The 27,582-nt window shown below is 36.3% G+C and overlaps 1 protein-coding gene and 1 long non-coding RNA gene across 2 annotated transcripts in view; one reads left to right on the top strand and one right to left on the bottom strand.

Moving 5' to 3' along the window:
* The window catches only part of MRPS35 (mitochondrial ribosomal protein S35), a 36,251-nt gene extending 18,584 nt beyond the window's left edge, over nt 1-17,667 (top strand). Inside the window, exons 6-8 of the mRNA XM_072654461.1 lie at nt 4,544-4,653; nt 7,328-7,397; nt 17,263-17,667. Coding sequence (XP_072510562.1) covers nt 4,544-4,653; nt 7,328-7,397; nt 17,263-17,532 — 450 coding nt within the window. The 3' untranslated portion in view covers nt 17,533-17,667. The remainder of the gene's footprint in view (nt 1-4,543; nt 4,654-7,327; nt 7,398-17,262) is intronic.
* LOC140533968 (uncharacterized) lies at nt 1,867-4,284 on the bottom strand. The gene is made up of 2 exons (XR_011977125.1): nt 4,032-4,284; nt 1,867-2,167 (listed from the first exon to the last, which is right to left on the bottom strand). It is a non-coding gene; the product is annotated as an uncharacterized lncRNA (long non-coding RNA).
* Nucleotides 17,668-27,582: the final 9,915 nt, after the last annotated feature.

The following is a 27,582-nucleotide window of genomic DNA, read 5'->3' as shown; positions in this document are numbered from 1 at the left end:
CCAGCAGGAAAGAGGCCCCTGGGCATAAGAGGTCAAGGCTGACCCTCATTTGTTACAGTGAAGCTGGCTTGCTGTGTGAGATTACATCAGAAGCCTGAAGAGGAGGAAAGAGGAACATATACAGATGTGGAAGACCTTTCGTGAAGATCACGAAATCACACAGTGGAACTAATATTTCAACTTTAATAGGAATTTCTTTTAACAAGTTTTTCTACAATGCAAATTATTAAAACTAAAGCTTCTTTATTTTCCCTATGTGTTCTAACACAATTCTTTAAAACATTTTACTGGAGAATAATTCTACTTTAAAAAAAGTCTTTGGTAACTTTGAAAAGAATAGCTTTAGTTGAGGATGTTGATGATGATGACAATGATGATGAAATCTAGATCACAAAGAACCAAAAAGAGAGAAGGGTGAGTAGTTTTTCCAAGAGTTTGTACAAGGAAGGAGAGACATGGAATTTGAGGGAATGATAAGGTAGAACCAGGGTTTATTCTAGGATTGGTCACCTTGGCTTTTTTTGTAAGCAGTAAGAGAGGACCTAGGAGATAGGAAGGGCCTGAAGATTAGTGAGAGGAATCAGTTGTTATAGAAAACAAAATCCACTGGAGAAGATAAAAGAGGATTAAGAGTATACATAATGAAATCTGGCTTTAACTGCTGCATATCAGAAATCAGTAAAGGAAGAATTAGGAATGATACCAAGGGGCTTTCAGAGGTAGAGCTTATGGCAAATGGTCTTGATTTTCTCAGTAAAATATTAGATGAGGTCTTTGGCTGAGAGTATGAGGGTAGAGTGTGGGAGACTTGAGGGGAGAAGAAAAATTTAGAACTATCCCTGTGCTCATGGGATAGAGAAACCATTAGACAGAAGTAAAAGGAATGTCTTTTAAAAACGAAGACCCAGTTGAATTTAGATAACACAAATTTGGGCAGCTAGGTGGCTCAATGGATAGAGCCCTGGACTTGGAACCAGGAAGACTCATCTTCCTGAGGTCAAATCTGGTCTCTGACACTTACTTACTCTATACCCCTGGGCAAGTTCCTTAATCCTCTTTGCATCAGTTCCTTATCTGTAAAAAATGATCTGGAGAAGGAAATGGCAAACCATTCTAGCATCTTTGCCAGGAAAACCCCAGATGGGATCACGAAAAGTTGGACGGGACTGAAATGACTAAACAAAAACAACATACGTTTGTAGTGGACCCAGATGGCACAGCTGCCTGATTTCCTCCAGCTCATTTCACCAGCAGTAGGAGTAAAGCAAGCAGATGTAATAATACAGGATTGGGGTTTGGAGAGACATAAGCATAAAAAAGATAGGGGCAAGGGATTCAAGAGTGGAGGACAGTATAGAGTTGAATTGGTTAACTGTAGGGTTGAGATTAAAAAGAAATGTAAGGGATGTTAGAGCAGGGCTGATGACCCAGAAGAAGACTGAAGGATGGAGGAATTAGTGATCCAGGTGAAGTCAGATCACCTAGGTTTGGGAGGGTCTGTGTATAGGAAGAGATAGAATGATAGGAAGATATGATGTGATAAAGGGATTTTCTAGTTGAAGTGAAATTCTTGTGGATATGACAAGGATGTCCCCATTCCTGTGTTTGACTGAGGTGGAGAGGAGACATAGATCATAGCAGTTGAGGACAATATAGCATAAGGATAGACACGTTGGGGTCCTGAATTATCTAAGAGGCAGAATGACCTGAGAGAAAGATAATTACCATTAGGATATGGATTGTGAGATGGATAGATAGATAAATGGATGGATGTAATAGATAGATGGCATTTATTAAAGACTTGCTCTGTGCTAGGTACTGTGCTAAGTGCTAGGGGTTGTGAAAACAAGAAAACACAGTCCCTGCTCAAGTAGTTTATGTTTTAATACATTGAAGACAAAACATAAAGGGGAGCTGGAAAGCCTGGAGAAGAGTGGAGGGTTCGAAGATCAGGCCATAGGATGAGCTTGAAGTGTAACAGCAGGGCTGGCTGGGCCTTTTCATGATACGACTGTTCATGGAAGGGTCTCACCAGTCACTGGCTTCAGGGTGAGTCATCCAGTGGTGTGAATCTCAAAGAATGGCAGGTTGCTGACTGGTGACAGCAAAAGGAGTGTGAGGAAGTAGCAGGGGAGCAAGAATTCTGATTCCTCCAGGATGAAGATGTCTGGGGAGATGAAAGAAAATGTAGTCAGTGCTGGGTGAGAGTGACTAAGGCTGAATATGATAATGAGAAGATGGAAGGTTCCTGAGGACAAAAATGAAAGGGATTTTATTATTCATGGAAGGGGAGTTCCAGAGTGGTCAATGGAAGGAGTGGGGCGTAGGAAAAGTAGGATTGAGGTGAATGGGATTGAGAAACTAGAGGTGGAGGTTGGGGAGGGGTATGGCTTATTCATCCACTAGGAGGGTGAAGAATAATGTTTTTAAGTGCATAAAATTAAATAAAGAGATTGTAGAGTAAACTAATTACAATGAAATACAGTTATGAAAATATTTTTAAAAATAAGTTCCCAGTCTCCAGTTTGAGACAGTATCATTGTTAGGAACCTGTTGTTGGTAACTACTATAAATAACCCTTGAAACATTAGAACTGTTACTACAGAGGAAGTAATAAATATCTTGTTTCTTAATTCATTCCCTTGACCTTCTGAGTTTTATAGGAGTAGCCTAGAATCAACAAGAAGAAATAATTAAAATATTTTAGCTTTTGTTACACACACACACGTGTGTGTGTGTGTGTGTGTGTGTGTGTGTGTGTGTGTGTGTGTGTGTGTGTGTGTGTGTAGAGACAGAGAGAGATTTGTTTTTCTACATCTTGCTGAATGGCTTTTTTGAAAACAAACACCTGTGTGTATCAAACTTGAGAAGAGTTTGAATGTTCCATATTACCTCTTGTATAATACTAATAAATGAATTTTTATACTCTGAAATAGAGGAACTTTAAAAACTTCTTTGGGAGTAGTTTTGTTAAAATAATGAAAAAGAGATGCTGCCAGTGTGTTCAAGATGAAAGTGATTTTGCAGTGTCTTTTTGTGCCAGCAGGTGGCGTAAGTGTGCCATGAAGCTGTTTTGAAATGTTTATGAGCTTATGGTATAAACTTTATGCAGTTTTGCTGAAACCTTAAAATGTTAATGTGGACATAAATAATACTGTGATAATAAGGATTGCAGCTATACATATACATTTTCTTTATATTTCTTAGATAAATACCCAAATTATGGTGTTTATTAAATATTTTTTTAGAAGTTTTATATTTTCAAAATACTTCAAACATATTCATTGTTCTTGGCTGGCAGATTTTTTAAAGGTCAATATTATTAGTAAGTCCCTTTAAAAACTTTTCATTTTGCCTTTTTTTGTTGTTTCCCCCTTTATTATTTTAAAAGGTGTTTCTAATAAAACCCATTTTATTTAGGCAGTTCTTAACAAACCAAAAAATGTATCCCATCTCTTTTTTAAAATAAAATCTACTAAAACGAATGAAAAATGGTTCATGAAGGTCTAGAGAAGGGCAGTCACTTAATCTTTTTTCCCTTCTTCTACATAAACGTTACCCAAGCCATTCTAGATAGTTAGGAGTCTAGTTTGTTTTTAAAAAATCACTTTGTAAGAAGAATACAGTTGCATTTAGTATCCTTTTCCCAAAGTTTGTCCATATGTCCTCACCAAGGTTTTTTATAGCTTTGAGGCTTTTTTGGTTGGTGTTCAGCCATGAATAGAGAATGACCATATATTTATAAAAATAGTGAGGGTGCCCTTTCTTCAGATTGTTACACCAAGTCTTTTGACTTTTTTCCCCCTTTAGGTTCTATTTCTGACCTTCTTCAAAATCTCACCTATCCTTAAGTGAATGCCTCTGGACTAGATACAGTAATATAATTCTGATTGTCTGGTAATCCGTCAGAGTCAGCAAGCATTTATTAAGCTCCTATGTGTGCCAGGCACTGTGCTGGGGATAAAAAAGCAAGGAATGAAACAGTCTCTACTTCTAGGTCTCTATTCAGAGGACTTGGGTTTGAATCCTACCTCAGGTGCTTATCACTCGTGTAGCCTTGAGCAAATCTCTTTGAGCCTCAATTTCTTCACCTGTAAAATTCGGAAACTGGACTAACTGGCCACTGGGGTCCCTTTCAGTCCTCATTGTATGATCCTGTAACCATGGAATAATGGAACATTTGCTTTTACATATTACCTTTTACTGCTGTATCCTAGTCTTACTGTGCCACCCATGAGAATTAAGTAGATTAACTTCCTGAAGGAAATTCTCAATTTCCTAGAAAACCTGACATTTGATCTTTTGGGAAAAGTACCCAATGCATAGACTAGCCAGAAAACTTAAGGAAACTTGACATGATTTGGCTGTGAGTAATAGGATAAACCTATTATTATGTGCCAAGAGATGATTTTATTTTCGGAACAAGAGTCTGACTGATTCCATTCTAGTTGATTTAAAAATCTAAATCTACTCTTGATTGTTGTTGGTGTTAAAAATATCTAAACTAGTTTTTTCTGAATATATTCTCTCTTGGTCATTTCAGGTTAAACTTTCCAAACTGAATTTAGACGACCATGCAAAGAAGAAATTTATTAAGCTCGTTGGAGAGCGGTACTGCAAGGACACAGATTTGCTTACCATCACTACTGACCGGTAAAGGCAACAACTTCACTCTATCAGCCATTTGTAGGGCTTTTCCTTTCTCCACCAGAAATAATTGTGGCACAGTCATTTTATCTTAACACCAGCCTCAGATTTAGGCTTAGCTAGTACTGCTGTTAATTTGAAGTGTATCTGTTTATTATGCATTAGTCAGTGGGAACATGTTCATTTCATGAAAATGAAAGTAGAATTTATTGGTCATTTTAATTTGTACACTTTTTTCAAAGACAAAAAAATGTAAGAATCATAAAATTTTAAATATATGATAATTTATAAATGTGCCTTCTTGAGGTAATAAAGGATTCAGGGCCAGAATTAAAGTTTTTATCAGCAGTGTTTCTTTTGGCTGAATAAATTTAACTTAGATCAGTTTTGATAGGTAGAAGTAGGGTCAAAGTAGAAGTGATTGTAGTTGATCCTAGAAGGTTTGAATTCAGTATGAAGGTTATGGCTACATTCTGCCAAACATTTGGGTTATAAAGTAGAAAATTGGTCCTATCGTCTGGATTTTTCTGTCTTAAGTCACCAAACATTTGCTTATTTTCAATATGTAGACTAAAGTTGTTAATGATTAATTTTAAAATTCGTGTATGTAGGCATTATAGAAAAAAACTTTTGTTCAATCTGAACTAAATAAAAATATAAATCTTGTGTCACAAATATAAAATAGTCAAGTTTTCTTACTTAAAGTTATTTGAATTTATCATTGACTCATTTTTCTTTGTTAGGGGACATGAATATACAATTAGCTTTGAAAAAGACATCAAAGTATTATTATCCTAGACTGTCATATTGGGAGTACTGGCTAAGGAATGGTTATGTGGCGGATTTTTATTGTATGCTTCATTATCGGCAGTGATTGATTCGTGATATTTTATTTCTGTTTCCTCTCTTGAGGAAAATAAATATGTAGTTATTCATCTTGAATAACTTAGAGAAAAAATTCTTTGAGTTTTAGTGATTAAGTTCTATTAGCTTAATGCTGTATTATTGTGTTTAACGTTACTTTAGTACTTCAAGAATATAACATTTCATATGGGGAAGAAGGGTTGAGGGGTTTCATTCACTGATGCATATATACCAGTCCTTGCCATACCTTAGTAGAAAATCTGTGTTAGTTGTTGTAGTCAGAGATAATCCCTCAAATGATGAATCTCTCCAAATTTAACTAGGCTAGTGTTTGTACAAGAGATGCATAAAGGCCTGTAAGTGAAGTTTTTCTAGCCATTATCACTTTAGCATGATGGGAATATCAGTGTGTTTAAGATTACAAACAAATTATTTGTTTTTCAGTCATTTTTGTCGTGTCTGACACTGTAACCCATTTGAGGTTTTCTTGGCAAACATCCTGGAGTAATTTGCCATTTACTTTTCCAGCTCATTTTTACAGATGAGGAGCTAAGGCCAACAGGGTTACATGACTTGCCCAGGTTCACACAGCGAGAAATGTCTGAGGCTGAATTTGAACTCAGGTCTTTCCTGAGTCCAGGCTTTGCACTCTACTCACTACAACATCTAGCTGCCCTCCAGCATAAATTGTGACAAATTATTTATGGCAATAATTATTTCCAGTAGAAGGCTGTAAATAAACGGAGTAGAGTGATACTGCAATTCAAGCAATTAATTATTTGAGCATAGTGGGCCTCACAGTCAGCAAGACCTGCATTCAAGTTTTGCCTCTGCCATGTACTTGCTGTGTGACCCTGGGCAGATCACTTGCTCCCTCTGTGCCTCGGGCAGTTTTCTTAAGACTGTAAATTGCCTGAGTATTGGTAGGAGGATTATCTTCATCAGGAGTTGTCTACACCAAGAGTGTCAAACACCGCATTTGGCCCACAACACTCCAGAGTGCTGCCCAGACCAGATTAAAAGGTAATTGGGAAATACTTAACAAAATAAATTAATTAATAAAAAAAGAAATATATAAACATAAGTGGTTTTTAAAGTCAATATACAGCCCACAGAGATCCTTAGGTATGGTCTGGTGGTCCCCGTTTCTATTTAAATTTAACACTACTGCTCTACACCAGTGAAACCACAGGCCTGGTTTAAAAAAAAAGTTACATTTCTATTTTTAAATAAATCAAATAATAACTTTATTTCTTTTTCTGTATTGCTTTCTTATACAAAGTTTAACAGGACACACACATCTCGAATTTATGGAAAGGTTACCTAATCCTTGATGGTTATCTACACTACAAAAAATAAGATTATGTATTCCAGTTAATTTTTTAAAGTTAGGTTTGAGGAAAACAATTTTTTTTCAGTATTGAAACTATTAATGGATAGAAGTTTAGTGAATTCACCAGTTTACTCATGTAATTCTGGAGGCAGCCATCACTGAGGAAATGAATGATATGGAATTCCATTTGGAGATTTTTTTTTTTAATTCCATTAAGTCTAAAACAATTACTAGGCAGAGCAGTTTCATTAAAGGAGGAAGCAAGTAGATAACTCTGAATTAAATGACAATAACTCAAGTAAGGAAATACTTTGTCTTATACATAGTATAATAAGCCATATATATAACTATGTAAGAAGTTTCCAAGCACAGGATTGAATTTTAAAATGTTGATGAGGAATAAGAAGTGTAGATTAGTACATACACAGTTGTAAAAATTCAGCTTACTGAGATTTTAATCACTATTTTCTTACTCTTTTAAAGGTGTCCTTTACAGAGACAGAATTATGACTATGCCATGTATCTATTAACAGTTTTATACCATGAATCATGGGTAAGTTATTCTGTTTTGAATATTTAACATTTTAGCAACATTTTAATCATGTTAACTTTTCACAAAGCCTTATAAAGAAATACTCAGTTAAGTGTTTTATGAATATTAATTAACACAAATGTGGTACAAAATTAGTAGCTGTTGCACTGAAAGTAAGGTAGTTAAAACATGCAGGTAAGCCAGTCTACCATGTGAGAGGGGGAGGGAACTAGCATTTATTATGTGCCCAACTTTGCCAAGCACTGTGCTAAGCACTTTTCTACAAATATCTCATTTGATCCTCACAATAACCCTGGGAGGTAGGTGCTATTATCCCCATTTCACAGATGAGGCAAACAAGTGAAATGACTCATTGAAGGTCACACAACTAGTGAGAGTTTTTAAACTCCCCTGGATTTGAATGGCAGCAAAAGTGAATTCTACTCTTGCTTGAGTTATCTTAAAAGTTATCTGAAAAGTAATTTTGGCTTGAGGAAGTAAAATTCCTTTCAGGACTTATAGTATAGTGAATAGAGCTCAGCCTCAAGTTCAGACTAACTCAGAACAATAAATGGCAAGTGGTTTTGTGCCTTTCTCATTTTGCCAATAGTCTATAAAGTAAATTTGTGTCAAAGGAAGTGACTGGCATAAATGCAGTGAAAGTTGACTCAGCAGATTCTTTCTCTGGTTCTCCATCCTAGAATCCAAATAAGCTTGCATTCTGGGTTCCCTTGACAAGCTTTTGATTGAAGGTTAATTGCTTTGGTGCCAGAGTAGCAACATAAGACTGGAGTGAATAGATGGAATTGAAGAATGCCTGTGTTAAACTTGGCTCTTGATCCTTTCTAAGCAAGGTCCATCAGTGAAGAGGCTTTGAGCTGGAGAATCCAGATGAGCCATGAAAATATGCAGGTTAAACAGCATTTTTAATGAATTGAAGTCTTTTCTTCCTTTACTAAAGTGGAATTCCTATTTGAAATTCTATGGCATCACCTAGTATTTGATGGAGAGTCTTGTCTTCTTGTCCTTTTCAATTCATTTTGATGTTTATTCTTAATTGTGTTATCAGTCAATTAATCAGTAGGTCTTTATGAAACACCCACTGTGTCCTAAGCACTATAAATACAAATAACAGTGAATGAATCAGTCCTCACAAGGAGAGTATTTCTAACAGGGGAGACAGCCAGTTGTCTATAAATATACATAAAATAAATTTGAGGAGAGTAAACATAAGTAAATTTATTTACGTATTTAAATAAGGGTAATGTGAAAGGGAGAACATTAGCAATTGAGGGTATGAGCAAAGCTTCATTGAGCAGCTATTACTTGAGCTTTCTTCCAGGAAGGGAGAGTTTTTCTGAGGCAGATGTTAAGAGGATGTACCTTCCAGGTGTGGGGACAGCCAGGTGATGGGAGATGGAGCGTGTATAGTGTATGTTCATCCTTTGTTGCCAGAGAACATCATGTCATCAGAGAAATAATGACATGACTTGCACTTGACTTTGTTTTTTGAGTGAGGGAGGGCTGTGCAGGTCACCAGCCTCACTTCTCCTCCAGAGCTGTCTGAATCCAGTGACCAGATATTCATCAGGATGACTGGAGATGACCCAGGATGAGGCAGTTGAGGTTAAGTGACTTGCCCAAGGTCACACAGCTAGTGAGTGTCAAGTGTCTGAGGTGAGATTTGAACTCAGGTTCTCCTGACTCCTGCACTGTTGCTCTATCCACAGCACCACCTAGCTGCCCCTGGAGTGTGTATAAGGAACAGAGAGAAGGCCAGTTGGACTGGATCACAGAGTTCAAGAGGGGGAATGATTATAATGAATGACTCTGGAAATATACATTTGGACACATTAGTGAAGGCCTTTCTTTATAAGCTAAACATGGAAGTTTATATTTGATCCTAGAGGCAACAGGGACTGACTGAAGTTTTGGGAGTAAGAGAGTGACATTGTTGGAGCTGTACTTAGGACAGTCATGTTGCTACAAGTACAGAAGATGGAACAAAGTGAGGAAAGACCGGGAGGTAGGAAGACCAATTAGGAGGCTATGAAAGTAATGTGGGTGAGAGATAACAAGTGCCTAAACTAACATGTTAACTGTATGAGCAGAGAGAAGCTGTTGGATGCAAGAGATGTTGTAGAAGTAGGAAAAATAAGATTTAGTGATTTTTAAAACGTGAAATGAGAGGGGATAAAGGGTTAAGGAGAAGGCTAAGGTTCTGGACATGCAAGAAGGAGAAACGAGCTCTTCTTGAGAAGTGTTGAGTTTGAGACTTCACTCAGCGTGGAATTGCAGTTAGAGAGCCAGCCTTGAAATCTGAAAGATTTGGGCACGAGTGTCACCTCTGACGTTTACCAGTTTGGTCACCTTGTGCAAGTCTCTTAACCTTTCAGTGCTGTGGACAACTCTTGAGACTTTAAACTGCAAAGAAGCTGCCAGCCTGTTTTGGCATGGTAAGTGTCGTCTCCCGGCAGTTTGCATGTCAGTGTAATAAAAGGTCCAAGCTCTATATACTCTCCCTGAGACATTCAATAAACATTTAGTGATGTGAGATTAAAGCTCAAGGGAAAGACTGGGGCTAGATATACAGGTCTCTTGAGTCATCTGCACAGAGTTAATAATTAAAACCTATAGGATCTGATGAGTTCTCTGAGAAAATAGAGTAGTGAGCATAGGAAGAACCTTAGAGAGCACCCAAGTTAGAGTTAAAGGGTGTGACATGGATGATGTCCAGTCAAGGAGGCTTACAGAGCTTTTAGGCCCAGGAGAGAGCAGAGTCCTGAAAATCCAGAAAGAAGAGACTCTTAAGGAAGCAAGGGTGCTTTTGTCAAATGCTACAGAAAAGTTGATAAGGACTGTCATATCTAACAAGAGATCGTTGGTAACTTGAGAGCATTTTCAGTTAAATAATGAATGAGGTTGGCAGCTAGATCACAAAAGAGTATGAGGAAAGGTAGTGAAATCAACTGTTTCTAATTGTTTGACAGAGGGAGGGAAGGGACACATGGGATGATGGATTGAGAGCATCAGTTGATTCAGCAAGTTATTTATTAGAAGCTGTTGTGTGCCAGGCATTGCTCCAGACTCTAGGTCTACAAGAAAAAAGAATGACATAATCTCTGCTCTCATGAGCTTGCACTCTAATGGAGAAGATAGTAAGTACATATGAAAATCTATACAATCAACGTAAATATAAAGTCAATAAATACAAATATATTAAAAATAGTTAAATATTAGGTAGTTTGGGAGGGAGGGTACTAGCAATTGGCAGAGATCAGGAAAGGCTGTATGTAGAAGGTAGTACCTGAGATGCATCTTAATGGAAGAAAAGGCACCAGTAAGGGTGCATTGCAGCTGTGGAGGATGGCCAGAACAGTAAAGGGGGTTGGCATATGTGTGGGTGGGTATGCTCCTGTGTGAAGAACAGAGAAGGTCAGTTTGGTTGGCTCACACATAGGACAGAGGGATACAGAATTTGAGAGAAGACCGTACAGAGTTAAACTGACTGACTCCAGGGTCGACATTGGAGAAGGGAGGGAAGTAAAATCAGAGTAGGAAATGACCAAAGAATGAGGAGTGGAGGGATTTGAGGTCATAGTGAGGACTATGAAAGGGTTTGGGAAGATGAGGCATTTAATTAGGGAGAGATTTAATCAGGGAAGAGGAACATATGGGTGGTGGCTGGATCAAGGGTGTGACCATGCTAGGTTGAAGTGGAGTCTCAGAGTCCTAGCTTTGGAGGAGACTCAGGAATTAACAGGTTAGACAGTTTAAGAGAGTATCCACTTGGATGTTGAAGTGCCCCAGTCAGGAGATGGGGAGGAGAAGAAAGTGAGTCAGATGCTGAACTACTCAAGAAAGAGTTAATAACCTGGGACACAACAGCCACCATAAGCGTGGAAAGTTTTGATACTGTGAACCTCTAAGGAGGAAGGCTGCTGAGTAATGGTGGTGAAGGGAGTCTGAAAGTAGAAGTAGGCAAGACTAGTGTGTTGGGTGTGTGAGTGTGAAAAGTCAGCCAGGGCAAGCACAGAACTGGGGGTGTGGTGGGAAGGGGAGAGAGGAAAAGGAACCAGGGCTCAGTGAGGGCTAATAGGTGAAATGAGTGTGAGAGAGGCCAGGATGAAAGGAAATTTGTTCATTTGGAAATGAGAATTTCAGAGGATCCGGTGGCCAGGTTTGGAGGAGGATATGTGTGAGAGAGTATGGAGGAGAATGAAGCTTAGAGAACAGGAGGTGGGGGTTGAGGTTAGTCTTCTCTTAAGTGATTGATTAATAAGATAGATACAGAGCAATGAAATACATTTATTTTGTAAAGGGGGAATCTGTTTATTAACACAAAATTAACCTCCATTTCACTTCAAAACATTATGTAAGAGAGCCATAGTGTCTAGAATGATAGTTCTCAGATTATTTATGGTCAGGGCACAGTATTCTTTGTCATGAGGTACCACAGCAGTCTGAACTGTTTAAGTTGGGTAAAGAAAAAATGAGTTCCCCAACAGTGTGGTGTCCCCACCCATCACCCAGACTTTGAGATTGTTCCTCTCTTCCTTTGCTTCCCTTTCTTCTTGCCCTTTTTTCTTTCCTTTCTTCAACTAGACCCTCATCGAAGATGGCATTCCTTTTTATTCCTTCCTCATCCTTCCCTCCCCACCTTTTCTCTTCAAACTTCCCCTTCCTATCATTCTCTTAGCTGAGAATTTCACCTCTTAAACTTCAGCAGAGAAAATTGAGGCTTGTTTATGTGAGCTTCCTTTTCAAAACCCTTCTCTTTGTCTCAGAACCTTAAATATTATCCTCCACTCTGTCTTCCTTTCCTTGCCAAAGCCAAAACCTCTAAATGTGCTCCTCCCATCTTTTCCCGAAGACTGACCCCTCAATCCGCCCCTCCCTCTTTGTAATCTTCGTTCTCTCTCTTTCCACACTGCCTTCAAGCATGCTTAAATTTCCCTCATCTTTAAAAAACTTTCACCAGTCCCTACCATTCTCTCAAGCTGTTTTATTATACTTTTCCTCCCTTTCTCAGCCAGACTTCCTGGAAAAAGCTTTTTATGCTTGCTGATTCTGTTTTCCCTTCCTCTTGGGCTTCTAACCTCCTCACTGAACTGGAACTGCCCCTTTCCAAGTTACCAGTGGTTTTTTAATTGCCTCATCTCATGACCTTTGTTCCATCCTTCTTCAGCATTAGACAGTGCTGTATACTCTCTCTTCCCAGAGACTTTCTTCTCTGCCCTTTACTGACCCTCTTCTCTTCTGACTCTCCTGTTACCTGTATAGTCATTCCTCACTCTCACTTCCAGGTTAATCATCTATGTCACACCCTGCTGTGTGTGTTTCAGCCTTTCTCTACATTCTCTGGGTCGGTACTTTGTGTTTATTTTGTATTTATTCAGCACATCCTTATATATGTACATGTTGAATGTAAGCTTCTTTAGACACATTGGTTTTACTTCTTCCTGTGTGCCCAGCATAGTGCCTGGCACATATTGGTGCTCAGTAATTATTAATGCTTATTAATGAATTGGTTGGTTGATTGATCATGTTGGACCTCATCCAAGGTTTAATTAGTAAAATGGGCCTTCTTAGGTTTTACTTTTAAAAATTATTATCAGGGTTTGTAAACTATTATTACTGTTATAACATCATGACATTACTCTTTCTCAAAGGAAGTGAACCTAGAACTATTGGCATAAATAATCTGATGTTCCGTGCTAACATATACATAATAACAATATAAAATATAACTTAATATTTCATCTTTTCCCAGTGTTTTAATTTTAGCCTTAAATAAAAAATTTTCAAAGACTCTGTCTGCATCCTAAGAAAGAATATTACAATTATATCGGCAGTAAAGACTAAAGACAAGAAAATTCTGTAATATGTAAAAGTTATTTTAACATAACACTTAAGAGATTGGCAGCATTTCCCAGCCAGCTATGTGTTGCATCCTAACTGATCCAGTTACAATCCCTTTTTGTTTCAATGTTGTTACTAGTAGAGTGACAGTACTACCAAGGTTAATTTAGAGATTTAATGCTATGCCAATCCAATTACCAAAGGAACCTTTTATAAATCTAGATGTAATAACAAAATTCATTTAGAGGAACAAAAGATCTAGCCTGTCCAAGGAAGTAATTGAAAAAAAGGTAGAAATGATGGAGGAACAGGATTTTCAGTCTTCAAACTTACTTTGAAGCCACAGTCATTTAATCTGTTTGGTGCTGGTTAAGAAATAGAAAAATAGGTAATTGGAACAGACTTGACAAGGAAGAATAAGAAATATCTATCTTTTCATCTATCCATCTATCTATCTATCCATGTATCCATTTATGCATCTATACACCTATTCATCTATCCACCTATCAATCTATCCATTTATCCATCCACCTATCTATCTATCTATCTATGGAATCTATCTACCTGCTTCCCTGCCCGCCGACCTGCCTCCCTCCCTGTCTGTCTGTTTCTCTATCTAATCTATCTTACTCAGTAACTCAGTAACCCATAAACTGGAAAATACAGATTACCAAGGAAAGAACCCTTTGCTTGATAGAACTTGCTAGAAAAATGAAAAGTAGTTTGGCAGGAATGAGTCTTAGATCAACATTTTAAACCACATTCTACAATAAATTCCATAATGAATTCAAACTGTGCCATAACCTAAAGTTAAGGTCACAACATAAAAAAAATTAGAAAAGAATCCTATGATATGCCTTTTACTTCCATGGTAAGGGGATGAATTTTTTTGTTTGTTTGCATTCAAGGAAAACTTTTATTTTCAAGTGTATCCACAAAACAAGTCAATATTATAATATTTTACAAAAAATATTAAAGTTTTAGGCTACCATTGTTCAGTTTTAAAAATTGTGCTAGAGATTATTTTTTTGCCAGCTTTCATTTTTGGTTAGGGTAAATTCCACATTAAGATTTTAGAGATGAAAAGTTGATGGAAAAATTTTGTTTAATGTATAAATTTGATTTTCTCAACAAGTTTAAAACTATATAACCATTTAGAAAGAATACATATTAAGTTAATATTTAATTTCTTTACTATACAGATGTTATTACAAAGGACTGTTCCATTCACTTAAAACCTAATGAAAACCAGAATCATTTTCTGGTGTTTTTTCTTTAACAACGTTAGTACATAAACATAATTGTGTTACCCTTTTTAAATGCTTAGAAAAATTGCAATTTCATAGTTTACATAAAGCCCTTTAAAATATGGTATCACAAATTTATAGAAGATAAGGGAAAATAATATGATGGCACTATTCTTAAATCCATTTGATAGAAAGATTCAATACTAAGTGGATAATATGAACATGAAAAATCATAATTTTTAGGACCAGAATTCCATTGTCCATTTGCATTAAGTTTTTCATCACATTTTTTAAAAACTAGCTTGAATTTCAGCAGATAACATAGCATAAATTAAAATTTTCATGATTTATTCAGGTAACAAAGTTAGAAACTTCATAAAAGGATGAATTCTTAACAAAATCATAAGAGGCAATTCTGAAAGGTAAAATAGATTTTGATTACATGAAATTGAAAGATTCTTGGTAATAAGGGAAGCAATTGAAAAGAATAAAGAATAAGAAAAATCTTTCTGTCAGAAATCTGTAATAAGGGTTTGGTATTCAACATACTGACAATGAACAGAAATGTGAGACTAAAAGCCATTTTAGTCTTATTTGGTCATTTTCTCCAATAGGTGAGAACAAAAAAGTTTTCAAAAGAAGAATTGCGAACTATTAGGAGCCATGTGAATGAATGTGCCATATCACTAGTACAAAATACAAATCAAAATGACATTTTTTCCATGAAGATTTCCTCTCATGCCCAACAAAATGCCAAAAATGACGAAAGATAGGAGTAGTGAGCAGTTGGACAAGTTGTAGAAAGATAAACACACTGATATTATTGATGGAGGCGCTGTTTGGCTGGTACAGCCATTCTGGAAAGAACTTTATAATTATGCAAATAAAGTAACTAAAACATCCATGCCTTTTGACTTGAGATCCCACTACTAGGTATATAAAACAAATAAAAGCCTTATATAAAATGAAATGTTTGTAGCAACTCTTTTGGTAGCAATGAAATAAAACAGCAGATGTCTATTGATAGGGAAATGAATCATCAAATTGTAATACATAAATCTAATGGGATATTAATATGCTATAATACAAAACAGGTATAATGAGTCCAGAGAAGCATAGAAAGACATATTTGAACTGACGCTAAGTGGAGTTAGGAGAGCCCAAGAAAAGTATGTAGTCAGTGACGACAGTGTTGTGGAATGAACAGCAACCTCAAATCAATTGAAAATAAACATAGCAGTATTATAAAGAACAAACAAAGGGGATATGAGAAATACTCTTTCTGCTCCTTTGCAAAAATCAAGGTCCAAGGTGGAATATTTCAAATAGCATCAAGATTTTTTTTTTTTTTTGGTGTGTTGATCTATTTTGCCTGGCTTTTTCTCTTCCTTTGTTAAAAAAAAAAAAGTTTTTTTGTTAAAAGAGGAGGCTCTCTGGGAGTTGAGAAGAGAAGGAATACAAGGGGAAATCTATGTTATATAAAAATAAAAGATACCTATAAAAACCTATTTGAAAAAAATGTTACAGATTAAAAAGGAAGAGAGGATTTTTCTTAGAAAAGCCCATAATGATTATACTTTTAACTTTTCTCAGCTGAAAAGCCTTAGAGACTCAAAGATGTCTAAGATTTCACAATGATCTTTTTGTTGAAATCAGGACATGACTCCAGAAAATAAGGATAAAATTTGTGTTCTAGTTGTGGCCAGATGCAGCAGTTAGTTTCTATTATGTGTGAGAAACACTATACCTCTATGAGATGCTTGTTGTCTCCATGTCTTGATTAAGAAAAGAAATTCATTTGCCCAGACATGAAAAAGCTGTATGAGATTGTTGGCAGTATCTTAACAATTTTTAAGAACTAAAGTTTGGCAGGGAAAACTGTCCCTAATTTGCAATTTGTGTATTGCATTTCAGTGTGATAGGAGGATAATTTATAAAAAGAAGTCAACTTCTTAGAAGTGTTACCTCAGAACGAAAATGAATAAAGATTTCATGCCAAGTTTCAAACACATTGTCAAGGCTACCAAGTTTCTCATTCACATATACCTGCATTGACTTGGTTATCTGATATCACGTGAATGCTCACCTGGAACATTCTCAACATTACCAGTGCCTCTTTTTCCCTGTTGTCCTACATAATTATAGCACTGAGGCTGGATGACATACAGCCTGGAGGTCATTTCCTACTTCTAAATTCACCCAAAGAATTGTAGACCCTTAAACTTTCCCTCATAGCCACTCTTGCAATGGGTGTGGGAGAGACTGGTAGGAAATCTCTGTGAAAGGGCACACTTGTGACTTTATTTTCTCCTTTCAGTCCCGTATTGCCCCAAGTTTCTGACCATGATAACCTTGGGAGGTAGCTAGTAGAGGTATCATTACCATCATCATTATAATTACTATTATTATCCCCACTTTAAAGATGTAGCATGGAGTTGAAGACTATGCCAGTCATGTGGTCTTTCTTCCAGGTCCTAGCAAGCTTTCAGTTCAGTCCTTGTCAGTTGACTTTATAGGCATGGCTTCAGCACCAGCCTCACCAAGTTAGAAGCAAGACTTGCTGCAGGGTGACAAACTTTTGTCCACATTATTCATAAGAAACATATAATATATGTGGGTGCTCATCCTGAGAGTCACTGATTTTTGAAATACTGTAGCAATACAGATGAGGGAAACTATGGTTCAGAGAGAGATTAAGTGGCTTGCCAATTTTCACAGAATAAGTTTTAAAAATCTGCATTAAGGAATTTTGAATGTTCATAACTGTTTTCTTCCAGAAAACCGAAGACTGGGAGAAAAAGAAGACTGAAGCAGACATGGAGGAATATGTATGGGAGAAGAGTCGCTCAGAAAAAAATATCCTGAATATTCTTCTCCAAATTAAAGCTTCAGAAAAAACTGGTGGAGTTACACAGGAGGAGCTCCTTCATTCTGAAGAAGTTGGGAATTACAAAAAGTCTGTTGTTGCGCTTAAAAATGAGGGTGATACTGAAAATAACCTTTCTCAGTATAAGGAAGCAGTGAAGAAGCTATTGAATTTGATGTGACTGCAATGTTGGGGGGGGGAACCTCTTGCTTACTCATAATGTGTTGTCAGATATTGGGTGGTCTGATCTCTGTGATGATGTATACAAAATTTTAAATAATATATTAAAAACTACTCCTGTATTCTAGATATAGAATTACTTTACACTTTTAGTTATTTTTTTCCTTTAAAAAAAGTTTATTTTTAGTTTTCAACATTCATTTCCACAAAATTTTGAGTTCCAAATTTTCTCCCCATTTCTCCCCTTCCCTCACCCCAAAACTCTGTGCATTCTGATTACCCCTTCCCCCAATTTGCTCTCCCTTCTATCACAGCCCTCCCTTCTCTTATCCCATCTTCTCTCTTTTCTTGTAGGGCAAGATAGATTTCTATCCCTCATTACCTGTATTTCTTATTTCCCAGTTGTATGCAAAAACAATTCTCAACATTCATTCCTAAAACTTTGAGTTCCAATTTCTCTTCCTCCCTCCCTCCCCACCCATCCCCACTGAGAAGACAAGCAATTCAATATAGGCTATATATGTGTAGTTTTGCAAAAGACTTCCATAATAGTCATGTTATATAAGATTAACTATATTTCCCTCCATCCTATCCTGCCCCCCACTTATTCTATTCTCTCTTTTGACTTTGTCCCTCCCCTAGAGTGTTTACTTCTAATTAAACTACTCCCTCCTCCCATTTACCCTCCTTTCTATCGTCCCCTACCCCACTTATCCTCTTCTCCCCTACTTTTCTGTAGTATAAGATAGATTTTCATACCAAATTGAGTGTGCATGTTATTCCTTCCTTAAGCCAAATCTTCACTTTTTCCCTCTCACCTCTCTCCTTTTCCCCTCCATTGAAAAAGCTTTTTCTTGCCTCTTTTATGAGAGATAATTTGCCCCATTCCATTTCTCCCTTTCTCTTCCCAACATATTCCTCTCTTACCCCTTAATTTTATATTTTTAGATATCATCCCTTCCTATTTAATTCACCCTGTGCCCTCTGTGTATATGTGTGTGGGGGTGGGTGGGTGTGTGGGTGTGTGGGTGTGTGTGTGTGTGTGTGTGTGTGTGTGTGTGTGTGTGTGTGTGTGTGTATAATCCCTCCAACTACCCAAATACTGAGAAAAGTTTCAAGAGTTACTAATATTATCTTTCCATGTAGGAATATGAACAGTTCAACTTTTGTGAGTCCCTTATGATTTCTCTTTCCTGTTTACCTTTTCATGCTTCTCTTGATTCTTGTGCTTGAAAGTGAAATTTTCTATTCGACTTTGGTCTTTTCATCAAGAATGCTTGAAAGGCCTCTATTTCATTGAATGACCATTTTTTCCACTGAAGTATTACACTCAGTTTTGCTGGGTAGGTAATTCTTGGTTGTAATCCCAGTTATTTTGACTTCCAAAATATGATATTCCAAGCCCTTCGATCCCTTAATAAGAAGCTGCTCAATCTTGTGTTATCCTGATTGTATTTCCACCATACTTGAGTTGTTTCTTTCTAGCTGCTTTTGCAATGTTTTCTCCATGACCTGGGAACTCTAGAATTTGGCTACAATATTCTCAGGAGTTTCTCTTTTCGAATCCCTTTCAGGAGGTGATCGGTGGATTTTTTCAATATTTGTTTTGCCCTCTGGTTCTAGAATATCAGGGCAGTTTTCCTTGATCAGTTCATGAAAGATGATGTCTAGGCTCTTTTTTTGATCATGGCTTTCAGGTAGTCCCATAATTTTTAAATTGTCTCTCCTGGATTTATTTTCCAGTAACTTTTTACAGGTATTTTATTGGCTGTGGTGGAGCTCCTACAGGTTCATCTTTCTACCTACTTCACACTTTTAAAGATATAAACACTTAGCTAATTGTAATGTCCCGTAAGTAGTAATAATTACAAGTGAAATTGTTATCCCTAATGTTAACTTACATTTCTTCATTATTATTACAGATTATTACCTTTGCAGACTTTGCAGATTACATTTCCTGTCCCTTTATGTGATGTATGTTGCCTGCTTTTGACCTGTGTATTTTTTAAGCTTAAGCTGTTGTCTCTGCCGAATAGTAAGTAAATGATAGAAGGGAGAAATAGTAACTGTATCTAAAATTTGGAATTCAGTTAGCCAACAAGCATTTATTAAGCACCTGCTGTGTGCCAGGTACTGTGCTAGGAGCTGGAGATGCACATAAACTGCATGAAGAGACTTTAACCACTGATAGGAAGAAGATAGAGTTGGTGAGAGACTGTATTTTTTAAATCTTTGAGTATTTCTTGCAAATGCAAAAAAAAGGAGAGTAAGAGTAAGAATGAGGTACTTGTTGACCACAGCCCAGATCTCAGATCTTAAGTATTTCTGACAGAGGAATAGAAAAATGCACAGAAATCAAAGGGGTTTCCAAAATAATTGACCTTAAGATTCATATAAAACGAAGATTTAAGTTGACAAGCTGCAGTTTACATAATGGCCCTGTATTATGACACTGTGCCAAAAGGAGAAAAAAATCAGCACTATATTATATTCCATTAACTTATGTACCACTTGTAAGATAGGATAATTACTTGCCTTGGGTTATATTTTTAAGTAAAATTTAAGAAATATTACATTTCAAAATTTGAAAGAAAAATTGTTAAGTGGTAAAAAGAAGAAATCAAAGGTTTAGAAATAATATAGAAAAGCAAAGTACTGAAAATTGAAAAATTGATAAAAGAACCCAGGGATTGGTAGATTATTATATGATTAGTGCACATACAAGCACACATAGTAATGAATTGATTATTCAGGCAGTACTAATTGAGACTTAATGGGAATTATTTCAAGCTTACAAAAATCATTCAAGATATCCTAAAGAAGGTAACCAAAGTGGCAGGTTCTAGGTTGCATTTGCTAGCAATTAATAGTTATAGTTTCAGGAATAATTAGTTAGTTCATGTTTAAATGTGAAACTCTTATTTTAGAACCTTGACCCTTTAAATATTGTAACTTTGAAACTGAGATCAGATTGAATTGAATTTGGAAAATTCATTGATCCTAAATGCTCACTGCTGCAAAAGCCAATATAGTGACCAGCAAAATTTCCCTAAAGTTCTCCAGCTGTGAATTTTGGAATTCTGGGTTGCTGGAACAATCAAAATTATAAGTAGTACAAAAGACAAAAAAAACCTAGGCATGAGAAGTGTCATAAAGGACATCACTAAAGATGTGTATGATTGAAAAGATTCATCGTGTTTTTGAAAAAGCAGGAATATAATTTTAAGTCCAATATAGTGGGAGAAAAGTTGTGACCTTTATATTGGACCTTTTATTGGGAAGAATGGATTTCAATAAGCTTTTTGTCATTCAGGCTGAATAAGTGAGTTTTTTGCTAGTGAAATGCAAACATTTCTCACATAAATCCTTAATAATTATTGCCTGAACATTTAACATAGTTGCATGGCTGTTGGATAATCAAAACACATAGGAAATATAATCTCCTTAACATAAGTAACTTATGTTTATGCTTAGCATATAGTATGCGCTTAGTAAATGCTTACTGAATCTAATCCAGATAGAGCAAATCATAAAATTTATAATCTGTTTTAATTCCAGATGACACAGAAGTTCTTCATCTGATTTCCTTACGAAAGTTGATAAGCAGGTTTTTTTCTTAATAAACAAATATTTCTTAAATGCCTACTATGACATTGCATCATGTGCTAAGCATACAGATACAAAGATGAAGTAATGCCTGTCCTCAAGAAGCTTACATTTTAATAGGAAGATACAATTCATATAAGGAAGTGATGACCAGAGAAGGGATTTTTAGTTAAAGCAATCAGATTCTGAGTGGAACCATCTGGCGGTAGATTGTCACAAAGTAAAGTAGTAGTAATAGTGATTTGAATATTGTTCTCCAGAACTACAGCTTGGTGGCAGTGCAAGTAACAAGACAGCACCTGGTCCTGCTGTCCGGGTTGGATGACTAGATGGGATATGAACATTGTATGAGCTTGACTAGATGCATAGTGGGTTAGGTGACTTTTCACTCACTCACTCACCCACTAATCACCTACTAGTGTCCTGAAGTGAAGTGGACTAATTCAGAGGAACAGTGAGGTCTAGTCTCTATGAAAGGTCATTTCTTGGTGTGAAGAAAGGTGAAAACAAAGCAGATGGCAGAGTCAAAAGTTAGACTTTTTTTGGTAAACTTTTTTTTAAGTAAATAAATGCCCGACTAGGGAAAATTTTAATTTCTCACTAATAGTTCAGATTGGAATAGTAGCCTAGCCACTTAATTTTAACAATAGTTAATAGTAATGTAAGATAGGAGCTTTTGTACTCCAACTTCTGGCGGGTTCACTCTTGATCTGGACAGCCAGAAGAATGACAGCAGAGACATAATAAGGGGTTAATTACTTTATTCTCACAGAGGCAGGCGAGACATTGATTGGGGCTGGTTGTCAAGACAAGCATACACATTCCACAAATCTCCCTAAGCCTCAATGTGGGCTGGTTGAGGCAAGCACAGCATTCTAGCTTTAATTCTCCACTTACTGACCAGAGCTCACTGGATTTGTAGAGGAACAGACAAAGAAGGCAATTTGCCAGCAATAGCCTCACAAGTGTACATTAACTTTAGCAATATCGTGGTTACTTAACATAGCCCAGGCACAGTGTACTGCTTACAAGTTAAACTGAAATGTTTATATTATCTATGATACACCCGCCACAGTAAGGTTGTTTACAGGCTATGATCCTGGGGACTTGTAGATTGTTTATGGCCGTGGATCCTGGGAACTAGTGTCTTTAAAAAAAGAAAATAAATCTACCTTACATACAAGTAATAACTAGCATTTACATTATTCTTTAAGGTTTACAAAACACTTTACCTATATTATCTCATTTGATCCTCACAACAACCTTGTAAACTAGGTATTATTGTTTGTATTTTATAGATGAGGAAACTGAGCATGAGAAAAGTTAAGTAACTTGCCTCTCTGAGAAAGAATTTCAGCTTAGGTCTTTCTGTCTCCAAAGCCAGCATTCAGTCAGAGGTGTCAGAGAGGTGGAAAATTGCAGCTGTCAACATTCCACCTAGATTAAAATGTAATTGGAAAATATTTAATAAGAAAATACAGTAGAACATAGATAATGCTAACTATTTGAAGGGAATTATTTGAATGCATAGGAAACACCAACCAACTTAGTTTTTTTAAAAGCATGTATGGAAGACATAGGGAAGAGAAAGGAACAAGCATTTATTAAGCACCAGTAGTGCCAGGCACTGCGCTAAGAACTTTACAGATATCTTGTTTGATCCTCACAACAACCTTGGGAGTAAGTGCTATCATTATCTCCATTTTATATAGTTGGGGAAACTGAGGAAGATAGCAATTAAGTGACTGGCTCAGGGTCACATAGCTAGTAAATGTCTGAGTTCAGATTTGAACTCAGGTCTTCCTGACTACAGGTCCAGCCATTTATCTACTGTTGCCACCTAGTGAGGGCAGGTAAAAGAGATTGAACCTAAGAGCAGGATTCAGTGAAAATAGAGTCAGGGGGGTCAAATCTCAGAATGAGCAAGGGAAGCTAAGGACAACAAAAGAAATTGTTCTCTTTATAAATATTGGGGAAAAGAACAAAGAAAGGATAGGACCAAGGGATGATGAGGAGAGGCGAGTCAGAGCCATTGAAGTCTTTTTGTTTCTGTTTGAACTGTTCAGGAGAGTGATCTTTGCACTGGAAATGACAGGACAAAAATGACTTAACAAGGAAGTGATACCCAAGATGAGTAAGGAAATAAAAAAGCACCTACTTGCCCTTCTTAAATTCATGTCCCCTGGAACATATGAAAAGCATCCATGAGTCCTGAAACAACTGGCAGCTGTGATTGCTTAGCCACTTTCAGTGATATTTGGAAGACCATGGAAAATGGGAAAGGTACTGTGGATGGGAGGGGGGGAAATGTCCTAATTCATACACACATGGACCTGTTCCCACCCATACATCTCCCCTTCAAAAAAAAAATTTAAATGAAAAGGGAAGAGAACAGAGTGGGGACTACAGGCTAGTGAGCCTAACTTCTACTCTTGGGGAAATTCTTAAATGAATCACAAAAGAAATGATTAGTGAACATTTAGAAATATCAACTATAATTGTAATGAATCAGGCTTGATGAAGAGCAGACACCAATTTATTGTCTCTTTTTCTTCTTTCATTCCTTCTGACAGTTACTAAATGGTAGATCAGGAAAATACTATAGAGGTAGTTTACTTAGATTTTAGCTAGGCATTTGACAAAGGCTATCATATTATTCTTTTATTTTCTTTTGTTTGTTTTTTTAAATTAAATTATTTTGTTTTCAGTGTTTGACAGTCACTTCTATATATCTTAGATTTTTTTACCCCTCCCTCCCCCTCACTCCTCCATCCTTCCCACTCCCTTCTTGAGACGGCGTACAATCTTATAGGTTCTACAGTACATTTCTATTAAATCCATGTTTCAGTAGAGGAATTAAAATGAATGGGAGAAACCATAAAACAAAACAAAACATTAATACGAAAGAAAATGATCTGCTTCTATTTGTGATCCAATTCCATAGTTCTTTCTCTGGATGTGGAAGGCATTTTGCCTTAAGACTCCATTGGAAATTTTTTAAGTCCTTGCATTGCAATAAAGTACTAAGTCTACCAGAAAAATTCCTCACACACTGTAGTTGTTGCTGTATACAAAGTTTTCCTGGTGCTGCTCCTTTCACTCAGCATCAGTTCATATAAGTCTTTCCAGGCCTCTCTGAAGTCTTCCTACTCATCATTTCTTATAGCACAATAGTATTCCATTACATTCATATACCACAACTTGTGCAGCCATTCCCCAAGTGATGGGCATCCCCTTGATTTCCAGTTTTTGATCACCACAAAGAGAGCTACTATAAATAATTTTGTACATGTGGGACTCTTTCCTGTTTCTGTGAACTCTTTGAGATAGAGTCCCAGAAGTGATATTGTGGGTCAAAGGGTATGCACATTTTTGTAGCCCTTTAGGCATAGTTCCAAATTGCTTTCCAGAATGGTTGGATCATCTCACAGCTCTACCAACAATGAGTTACTGTTCCAACTCTCCCACATCCTCTCCAACATTTATCATCTTCCTGTTTTGTCCTGGTAGCCAATCTGATAGGTGTGATGTGGCACCTCAGAGTTGTTTTGATTTGCATCTCTCTAATCAATAGTGATTTAGAGCATGATTTCATATGATTATAGATATCTTTGAATTTCTTCCTCTGAAAATTCCCTGTTCATATCCTTTGACCATTTATCATTTGGGGAATGACCTGTATTCTTGTACATTTGACTCAGTTCTCTATATGTTGTAGAAATGAGGTCTTTATCACAAACACTAGTTGCAAAAATTCTTTCCCAGTGTTCGGCTTCCCTCCTAATCTTAGTTGCATTGGGTTTGTTTGTGCAAAAACTTTTCAATTTAATGTAATAAAAATTATCCTTTTTGCACTTTATAATGTTCTCTATCTCTTATTTGGTCATAAATTTCTCCATTCTCCATAAATCTGACAAATACACAATTCCTTCCTCCCTAATTTGTTTACAGTATCAATCTTTTATACCTAGATCATGTGTCCATTTGAACTTTATTCTTGTGCACGGTGTCAGGCATTGGTCTATGCCCATTTTCCACCACACTGTTATCCAGTTTTCCCAGCAATTTTTGTCAAACAGTGAGTTCTTATCTCAGAAGCTGGGATCCTTGGGTTTATCAAACAGTAGAGTGCTATATTCAATGACTACTGTGTCTTGAGTACCTAACCTACCCCACTGGTCTACCCCTCTGTTTCTTAGCCAGTACCAAGTGGTTTTGATGATTGCTACTTCATAATACAATTTGAGATCTGGTAAGGCTAGGCCACCTTCCCTAGAATTTCTTTTCATTAGTTCCCTTGATATTCTGGACCTTTTGTTCTTCCAGATGAATTTTGATATTATTTTTTCTAGCTCTGGAAAATAATTATCTGGTAGTTTGATTGGTATGGCACTGAATAAGTAAATTAATTTAGGTAGAATTGTTGTTTTTATTGTATTAGTTTGTTCTACCCATGAGCAACTGTTGTTTTTCCACTTAGATCTGACTTTATTGGTGTGAAAAGTGTTTTGTAATTGTGTTCATATAGTCCCTGGGTTTGTTTTGGCAGGTAGACTCCCATATATTTTATAGTGTCTACCATAGCTTTAAATGGGATTTCTCTTCGAATCTCTTGCTGTTGGGCTTTGTTAGTAATATATAGAAATGCAGATGACTTATCTGGGTTTATTTTGTAACCTGTAACTTTGCCAAAGTTGTTTATTATTTCAAGTAGTTTTTTACTTGATACTCTGGGATTCTTTATCATCATATCACCTGCAAAGAGTGATAACTTAGTTTCTTCTTTGCCTATTCTAATTCCTTCAGTTCCTTTTTATTCTCTTATTGCTTGCTACAGCTAGCATTTCTAATATCATACTGAGTAACATTGGTGATCATGCACATCCTTGTTTCACCCTTGATCTTACTGGAAATGCATCTAGTTTATCCCCATTGCATATAATACTTGCTGATGGTTTTAAGTAGATATCTACTGCTCATTATTTTATGGAATGTTCCATTTATTCCTACGCTTTCCAGTATTTTCAATAGGAATGGGTGTTGTATTTTGTCAAAAGCTTTTTCTGCATCCATTGAGGGAATCATGTGGTTTCTGTTAGTGTTGTTGTTGATGTGATCAATAATGGTAACAGTTTTCCTAATATTGAACCAGCCCTGCATTCCTGGTATAAATCCTACCTGATCATAATGTATTATTCTTGTGATAGGTTGTGGTATTCTTTTTGCTAATATCTTATTTAAAATTTTTGCATCTGTATTCATAGAGAAATTGGTCTATAATTTTCTTTCTCTGTTTTGGCTCTTCCTGGTTTAGGTATCAGAACCATATTTGTATCAGAAAAAGAATTTGGGAGGACTCCTTCATTTGCAATTTTCCCAAATAGTCTATATAGTATTGGAATTAACTATTCTTTAAATGTTTGATAGAATTCACTTGTAAATCCATCTGACCCTGGAGATTTTTTCCTAGGGAGTTCATTGATGGCTTGTTCAATTTCTTTTTCTGAGATGGGGTTATTTAAGTATTCAACTTCCTCTTCTGTTAATCTGGGCAATTTATATTTTTAAAAATAATCATCCATCTCATTTAGATTGTCGAATTTATGGGCACACAGTTGGGCAAAGTAATTTCTAATTATTATTTTAATTTCCTCCTCATTGGAGGTTAGTCCACCCTTTTCATTTTTGATATTGATAATTTGGTTTTCTTTCTTTTTTTTAAATAAAATTGACCAAAGGTTTGTCAATTTTATTGTTTTTTTTTCATAAAACCAACTCTTAGTTTTATTTATTAGTTCAATGGTTTTCTTATTTTCAGTTTTATTAATCTCTCCTATGTTTTTCAGTATTTCTAATTTGGTATTTACTTGGGGATTTTCAATTTGTTCTTTTTCTAGTTTTGTCAGCTGCATACCCAATTCATTGGTCTCCTCTTTTTTATTTTACTCATTTAGGCATTCAAAGATATAAAACTTCCCCTAAGAACTGCAGTATCCCATAAGGTTTGGTAGGTTGTCTCATTATTACCATTCTCTTGAATGAAATTGTTGATTGTTTCTATAATTTGTTGTTTAACCCACTCCTTCTTTAGGATTAGATTGCTTAGTTTCCAATTAATTTTTGGTTTATATTTCCATGGCCTTTGATTACATGCAATTTTTATTGCATTATATCATATTATTCTTGTGGAAAAGATAGATATGTACTACATTATAGTACACTGAGGTGGATTTATAACTGACTGACCAACTCAAATAGTTTTAATGATTCAATGTCAATAAACCAAAGGCCTACAGTGTAATACCTGTAGAGAGAGCAGGCATGATAGAAGTCAATAATAGAATGACACTTGCTCTTATCCTTCTCTTGGTGTTAAATTTGTTCTTATTAATCAGTTCCCTGAATAAATTCCCTTTTCTGCTTATCTACATTTCATCACCTGTTG

This window comes from Notamacropus eugenii, chromosome 3 (assembly GCF_028372415.1).
Source record: "Notamacropus eugenii isolate mMacEug1 chromosome 3, mMacEug1.pri_v2, whole genome shotgun sequence".
In the NCBI taxonomy this organism is placed as follows: Eukaryota; Metazoa; Chordata; class Mammalia; order Diprotodontia; family Macropodidae; genus Notamacropus; species Notamacropus eugenii.
The sequence above is the reverse complement of the archived record's forward strand: the minus strand, read 5'-3'. Positions and strand labels throughout refer to the sequence as shown.